Source organism: Sabethes cyaneus, chromosome 2 (assembly GCF_943734655.1).
Source record: "Sabethes cyaneus chromosome 2, idSabCyanKW18_F2, whole genome shotgun sequence".
NCBI classification, from domain to species: Eukaryota; Metazoa; Arthropoda; class Insecta; order Diptera; family Culicidae; genus Sabethes; species Sabethes cyaneus.
The window spans coordinates 88,461,433-88,468,813 of record NC_071354.1 but is presented as its reverse complement, the minus strand read 5'-3'; the positions used below and the strand labels follow the sequence as shown (position 1 = coordinate 88,468,813).

The following is a 7,381-nucleotide window of genomic DNA, read 5'->3' as shown; positions in this document are numbered from 1 at the left end:
GAATATAATAGTAATAGTGACATCCAAAACAATACAGGTGAAAGTAGCAGGAATGATAACAATAGTGGAGATGGTTATAATCGTAACACCATAAAGGTAAATTATGCAATCACATATAACTAACCTGCAGAAATTTGATAGGAAGTTTATTCCAAATGCAAAAAAAGACTGAGAGGACAGACGAGAGAAGTGGGCTGGTAAGCGTGCGAGATGGTGTTCTTCAATTCTCGGTAAATTTTCAAATAGACCTAAGTGACAATGAGAGATTCTCTTCGCGTCTCCTCTCCTCTTCCGTCTTTCACGGCTACATAAATGCATAGGAAAGGAAATTTTCAAAACATTTAGCTAACTAGTGACTCCGGCAACCGTTTTATGCAAAGCTGATGTGTTAAAATGCATTAGGATCGCCGTAAAAAGCGGAAGAGAGGAGACGCGAAGAGAATCTCTCATTGGCACTTAGGTCTATTTGAAAATTTACCCGAGAATTACTAAATCCCAAGAATCAGTTGATATCTTGAATAGAATATAGAATCGTACTTCGTACAAACTTCGCCCACATGGGAGATCAAAAAGAGCAGAGCCTCTACAAAAAACCAAGAAAAAGAGCTTTGATTCTCTTTAAGTCACACTCCCATCCACCACCTGGAGGAGTACACCCCGTAAGGCTGAACAACCAAGCCTAGGGATTTTTGATCTTATTTTAGTTTACATTTACAAAAATATGTTCTTAAACCGTGACTCTTGTGCAGTGACGGCTGCAGATTTTTCTTAAATATTGACGAAATTCTAGCTATTCGAATTATTTTAATAATATAATATTATCAGATATGGTGATTAAATTGTTTAAAATTTAAACAATTATAGCTATTTAATAGCTAAAATTTTGTCCTGAATATGGTGCAGGCGTGGTAGTTAGTAAGTCGTACACCCCTTCAAGGTTCATTTTTAACGTAGGGGTCAATACATTATTCTCAAATATTGTTACAATAAGTACGGTGGATGACAATTATTTTTTGTTATACAATTTAATCATCCAGAAAGCTTTGCGGGTACGTCTTATAGCAGCCAAAATTGTTAAAATGCAGATCTCATATCTTCTGTTCCAAATTGATAACCGAGATTGTATACTTAAGAACCAAAACTTTTATTTTTGTTTTGCTTTATTCTTATTCAATATTTTTCAGATTCGGCATGGTTTTTGTTTCTTGTAGAACTAACATGGAATAGCATTTAAAAAACTAGCTCAAAGCAAAATATTTAAATACTCGCACTGGATAGAGCGCCCAACGACGGTCGTCTCCCACAGCCGATCGCCAGGCGACGGTTTATTCGTGATAGCTAAACGGTGCCAACTGCAGTCTATTCCTCAGCGTCGGCAAATTTATCCTCGTCTACAAATAAAATCAGTGTTATCTTTACCGCGGAGATAAAACAGTTAGTTTCCATGCAACAGAGTAAACTACACAATTGAGAATGAAACGCTTACCCTCCAACTGCAAGTTCCGCATATCGTCCACCTCTTGCAGCTCATCTTCTTCAGCTTCCATATAATCCTCATCTTCACTGACTGCCCCTGGATCCGGATTCAAACTCTGGCACTCACGCATTGCATTGTAAATTTCATCGACAATTTGCGGAGCCGAAGGTTGCAGCCATATTTCAGTCATCTCGTTCTCAGACCCGTCTGATTCATGTCCTTCATCGTGTTCGTCTTCTTCTTCCTCTCCGCCACCTTCACCATTTTCATTGCCATTGTTTTGCGGCCGCCCGTCGTAAAAACCCGGCCAGATTAAGTTGATATCCAGCATAAGATAAATACATTTCTCCGGATTGGATGATATGGCCTGCACACCAACACGGGGCCACGGTATGGAAATGCTGCTGTTACGTTCCGCACAGCTCCAGATGAGAGATCTGTCGAAGTTTATCTTTTATGATGAACTGTTGATTTAGGCTAAAGAATGGATCTAAATCATTCACTTACCCCTCAGTAAGATGAAGTTCTCCAGCGGGGCCAATTAAGTTATTGCCAATTTTAACCTTGACGTCTTCGGCAGAATAAACAATTCCTTCAACCGGTACGAAGGCTTCGCCGATGGTTACCATCTTGCTTAGTCCAAATTCTAAAAATGGTAATGGAATATTGAAAATTAATTGTGATCGAAAACAGAGAACATTATTACTTTTTATTTCGTTTTGGACACAAATTGTTTGAAATAAAATAAAACACCAGACAGTACCGTAAAACTTTCTTTCTCCTGAATTCGTTGTTTTTGACGCTACAAATTGATTAAAAGAAGAAAGAACATAAATACACGTGTCAGACAAGGACAGCCGTTTTTGCGCCTGTCATTTTGTGGAAATCGATGAAACCGACCCTATGTCACAAATTCTAATAATTCTGACAATCACCTCACTTAAATCTTTTAGATGAGAGCTGATGAGAGCACAAATTATCTGAAAGTCAGAAAAGCTTTTTACGAGCCGTAATGACGCACAGCCAAGCGCACAGCATAATTCTGGCTTTAGTTGGCTGCATTATGCGACCTTCTGAAAACTAAAGCCAGAATTCATATTCGTACAATTTTTGAATACATAATAGCATTTTTGACATTTCAGTACCTACTACCTCACACGTTTTGTTTCCGCACGCTCACGATAAAACTAAGGAACGTGCGGATGATGCGTACAGCATATTCTGTGTTCGTTACATTTGAATGGCATTTGTAACTGTATCCAGTAGCTTTTCACGAGCCAAGTTTGACACTTCAGTAATACATCGCACGTTTTGTTTGCGCATGTAAAACCAAAGGAATGTACGGAAAGAAATCTACGAAGCACGTACAGCCTGAATTCGTTAATTGGGCCACGACTACACCCCAGCTGATTCATTAATTGGGCCGGCTGAGCCAATTAACGAATCTTTGCTGTATTTCCCTGATTGCAGCCCATTGTTTTCTCGTTTAAAATTTTGAAGCAACCCTAATAATTGTTGTCATCGCAATCGCAATGACAACACATTTGACAGCACGGAAGGCGCGAAAAGAGTTTAAAGTCTTGAAAGTTGTGATTACCCGGAATCGTGCCCGAAAACCAACTCTTATCAAAAAATAACGTAGCCAATCAGTAATAATTAGTATATTGCGGATATTATTGGCGTAAAATGGCTATCGTGGAACCCAGGCTGTTAGTGCAAATGGTTCAGAAACTAGGACTTGCGAATCAGGAGCAAGTCGTCCCGTGAGTATTGAACGTTCTTTAACTCAAGTCTGCTTTATGATAATTCAAGATTTTTTACAGGAAATCAACTGAACTATTACGTTTGCTACAAATAAAGTCTGTCGGCAGTGTCGCGAACTTGGGTGATTACGCCAAAGCAATCATTTGCGTTGATTTGGCGTGTAGTTTGTTGGGGTTGCCGTTCGATGCTGAATCAGCTGTTAAATTATCTGGGCTAAAAAAAACGGCTTATGCTAACAATAGGCGAACTTTGGAGAAACTGTTGGATATCAATCAGGTCATCGGTATTAATGAAATTTGCATACAACTCGGCTTGCATCAGGCTCAAAAAGAAGCAACTGCGTTATTGGACAGCTACAGGAAATACAGCGGAGGTGCCAATGGTGAAGTTGACTTTACGCATCCACAGTATGCAGCAATGGCCCTTTTTCTAGCTTGCAAAAGGTTGAAGATAAAACCACCGAAAGCCAAATTAATTGCATTCAGCCATTTGAAACCTACGCTGTGGAGCCTTCTGGAGAAAAATTGGGAGAAATTCCTTGCTAGTGCATCCAATATGGATGCAGCGAAAGGAAAACAACGTGCAAAAGACGAAATTATGCCAGCGGTAGAACAAGTGACACAGAAACAAAGTAACGGGCTAAAACACAGTTCGCCAGAAAAGATTGAACCATATGGAAACTGGAAAAAACGCATGCTTGAGAAAGCTTATCGAGAGCTAAAGTCTCTGCAGGGACGGTAGCTAACGTTTTGCATGTCCTCGTTTTTAAGCTCCTGAAATATATTTTTGTGTACCTAATGTAGATAAGAAAGAATATGAGATTAAAGTGTTATACATTGTAATTGTAAACATTGTAGGTGATGTTTCGCTTAAATTTAATACAAACTAATTATGCATCAACTCTCCTTTCACATATTGTAAGAGAGAAGACGGAAAGAGAATCTATCATTTGCACATTACACTTTATGATATGTTGGTCGTCAAATATCCGTGAATTGCGGACCGTGTGCTCGCCTGCTCGTCTTCTATAAGCAGAAAGACGATCCACTACAAGCCCTCTAAGGTCTACATGATTGTTTTGTTGTTTTATTTCCCGTAACCCTCTAATTTTGTAATCTTTACAGATCGTGGCCATATGTTACTCGGTCCTCAAGTTGTTTCGAAGTTTTTTGGAGGACTGAGAAACACGCGAATTTTTTTCAAACACCATGGTGGTTGGTGTCATATGTTGGTCATATATAGGGAGATCAATAAGTTCGAATACACTTTAAAAATGTGTTTAAAAAATGAAAATTCTCTGAATTTTCTGAGTCAATTTTAACCTCGGTGGCGTTGATTTTCACGTTTTTCTCGATAAACACAAGTGGAAGCTTCCCACGCTTGGATACGGCCCCCCAAACCATCACCGGCGCGGCGCTCTGGAACCGCGGGATGTTTAGGTGGGACAGGGGGATGTTGGCCAACGTCGGCGCCCACAGCCAACCATATTGGACATTGTGTGGCTGTTGCAAGATGAAGAGTTTCTCATCAGAAAACACGAACTCCTGACCAGCGTGCCGCGAAAGAATCAGTTTTGCTCTGTCCAGCCTCTTCTTTGTTGAAGCCTCCGTCATCCCGTGAACCTTGCGTTTCTTGTACGGCTTGCATCCCAGGTCTTTCGCCATAATGGTGTGGGCAGTACCGATCGACACATCCAGGTCAACAGCGGTCTTCCGGATCGAGCGGTTCATTTTTCGACAAACCTAACCACCTTGATGGCTGGTGGCGTCCTCGCCGAACGCGGCCGCCCGGATCTAGCACGGTCCTGGACTGAAATTCCGCTTCATTCCGTAGGATTTCAATCGCCGAAATATGTCGCCGGGTCGCTCACCTTCGGCAAACAACTTCACTACGACGTTGCGGTACTCCTTCATAGCGCGCGGTAAACAAATAACAAAGGACATCAAGTCACCTTGCGCGTCGGTTAGCCTATATATAAAGCTAAAGCTGATACCAATACCAATACACAGAGTGCACAAGATTCGTCCTTACACAACGATGAAAAGTTGTATTCAAACTTATTGAACACCCTGTAATGAACTAAGTGCAAATCCGATTATCTTAACCATGTTAAGCGTACCCAAGGAACATTTCTGTTGTATAGCAGCTTATCATGCGCTTGTTCCACTGGTTTTAGCTGTACAATAGTTGAATAAGCTACGCTTAAACAAAAATGTTCGTTGGGTAGCTACTACTAACCCCCCCTTGCACCTTTCCGCTCTTTCTCAACTCTAAAAAATTTTCATTAATTTTCCCTACCGTCCCATCATCAATTGTAAAAGAAATACCGTTTCAAAAATATTAATTACTTTACAATTGTCCTTGCATTATCAAAACACCAGCACTAAGTCCAGATCTAAACACCAACATTGAATACCTTTTGAGAGGTTCGAGTTCTACCGCCACATGGTGCCGGCTGTGGTCCACAACCATGGTTGTCGTACGCAGATAGGCAAGGGAGAACAGTGGCTCCCGCCCACATGTGAGATGGGAGTCTCCCCAGCGGAATAGGGACCTTTGGCTAACAACCTCGCCGAAAACAACAAAAGGTGCAGAAAATAAAAGAAAAAATCAATCTCCACGATTCACGAAATCAACGACCTTTAGCATGAAAACAGAAACATGAATCGGGACATGGAATATACTGGCCCCTTGTCTAGCAGGGTAGTCTGTAACAACTTTAAGAAAAGCCGTCTGAAGCTTGGAGCCCTAGGGCTGAGCGAGGTTCATTGGCCGAGTACTGGCGAACACAACACATCATCCGGGCAAATCTACTCTGGCGTACGAGGTGAAAATGCGAGAAAGAGGTATTGGATACCCACTGAGCCCAGAGGGTCTTGTGGTCCTGATGAGTTGGGAACCGATTAGCGAAAGAATAATCGTGGGCAAATTTAGACTAACCTTGTTGCAATCCAGTGCTATGCGCCAGTACAGATGCTGCCGAACTGCAGTAGAATAACAGTATCTACATCCAGCTCAACAGCGTGGTTGAGAAAATCTTGAAGGGGGACATTCAATGACTTGACCGACTTCAACGCGAAGATTAGCTCCAACAACGCGGACCTCAAACGCGGTATGAAACGCCATGGTCTAGGAGTGAAGCGCGAAAACTGTTTGTAGAATTTTGTGGTAATAACAACATGGTCATTGATGGATCGCTCTTTTCCCATAGTCCAGCATATAAGGTCGCGTGGGGTTCCAGCGACGGCCGAACAGAAAATCAAATTACCCACATCTGCATCAGACAAAAGTGGATTCTTGATGTACGCAACAAGCGCTGCGCCGATACTGCATCCATTATTGTTGGGAGACGCTTGCGTGTCATACGTGTCAAACAACGAGAGGAGAAAGATGAGTGTCGTTACGATGTCCGTCGATTGTAGACTTTCGTGGTGGAAAGGGCCTTTGTCGAACAACTTGAATTCCGTGTCTCCGAGTTGCCACCAGGTGAAACATCGAAAAGCAATGGATCCGCATTAAGAACACTTTCATCACGACCAGTGTCGAAACCCTGACGAAAACCTTGAGGAAAGGAACAAACGAATTCTGCAGGGAAACACTGGACTGGACTCCGCAAGGACAGCGTAGAAGAGGCATACTTAGAGGCTCATGGCGACGCAACATAGCCAACGACATCCGAGCTGTTGACGAGAACCTGTCCTGGCGACAGGTAAATGTCATGGCGGGTAACCGTTGGCAGTGGAGATTTCTGATTTCATCCCATTGTTCTGTCCGCCGTAGTATTCCGCCGTAGTATTTACGGAGGAATCGCTGAATCGATAAGGCTTTCTGTAAAATAAATACTAGAAATAATCAGAACACAGCCATCTTGGGAGCCAAATGAGCATCGAGAATTGGCCATACGAACACGCTTACTAATCTGGATTAACAATCTCTGATTTTCCTAGTGAAATGAAGAATATCATCCTTTTTGTTTGTAAAACTGATCCGTCGGAATGCAGAATAGAAATCGTAATGTGGTTCTGCAAAAACCATTTGTAGCAACTTTTGTTTAATATTGATGAATCAAAAATCAGGTTGAAAATTCAGGAGCCTTCCCAGAACAGATAACAATTCAAGTAAAACCCTTTTCAAACCCGT

The 7,381-nt window shown here is 41.8% G+C and overlaps 2 protein-coding genes across 4 annotated transcripts; one reads left to right on the top strand and one right to left on the bottom strand.

Annotated features, from left to right (window-relative positions):
- Nucleotides 1-1,142: 1,142 nt before the first annotated feature.
- LOC128737417 (methylosome subunit pICln) lies at nt 1,143-2,270 on the bottom strand. 3 transcript variants are annotated; one of them, XM_053832047.1, is made up of 4 exons: nt 2,184-2,270; nt 1,985-2,123; nt 1,487-1,914; nt 1,143-1,413 (listed from the first exon to the last, which is right to left on the bottom strand). In XM_053832047.1, exons 2-4 carry the CDS (start codon nt 2,104-2,106, stop codon nt 1,382-1,384), a joined length of 582 nt encoding a protein of 193 aa, XP_053688022.1. In that variant the 5' UTR covers nt 2,107-2,123; nt 2,184-2,270; the 3' UTR covers nt 1,143-1,381. The 3 variants fall into 3 exon arrangements, with proteins under 3 accessions (XP_053688022.1, XP_053688021.1, XP_053688023.1); XM_053832046.1 differs by having other exon boundaries at nt 1,143-1,391; XM_053832048.1 differs by having other exon boundaries at nt 1,143-1,391; nt 2,241-2,264.
- Nucleotides 2,271-3,163: 893 nt separating this feature from the next.
- Nucleotides 3,164-4,012, top strand: LOC128737914 (origin recognition complex subunit 6). The gene is made up of 2 exons (XM_053832684.1): nt 3,164-3,240; nt 3,301-4,012. Exons 1-2 carry the CDS (start codon nt 3,164-3,166, stop codon nt 3,980-3,982), a joined length of 759 nt encoding a protein of 252 aa, XP_053688659.1. The 3' UTR covers nt 3,983-4,012.
- The last annotated feature ends 3,369 nt before the right edge of the window (nt 4,013-7,381 follow it).

Excerpts from the sequence above, each read along its gene's own strand:
- LOC128737914 (XM_053832684.1), top strand. The coding sequence starts at position 3,164 with ATGGCTATCGTGGAACCCAGGCTGTTAGTGCAAATGGTTCAGAAACTA. Across the intron at positions 3,241-3,300 it reads AATCAGGAGCAAGTCGTCCC|GAAATCAACTGAACTATTAC; the intron begins GTGAGTATTGAA and ends GATTTTTTACAG.
- LOC128737417 (XM_053832047.1), bottom strand. The coding sequence starts at position 2,106 with ATGGTAACCATCGGCGAAGCCTTCGTACCGGTTGAAGGAATTGTTTAT. Across the intron at positions 1,915-1,984 it reads GAACTTCATCTTACTGAGGG|ATCTCTCATCTGGAGCTGTG; the intron begins GTAAGTGAATGA and ends AAACTTCGACAG. Across the intron at positions 1,414-1,486 it reads GCGGAACTTGCAGTTGGAGG|ATAACACTGATTTTATTTGT; the intron begins GTAAGCGTTTCA and ends TCCGCGGTAAAG.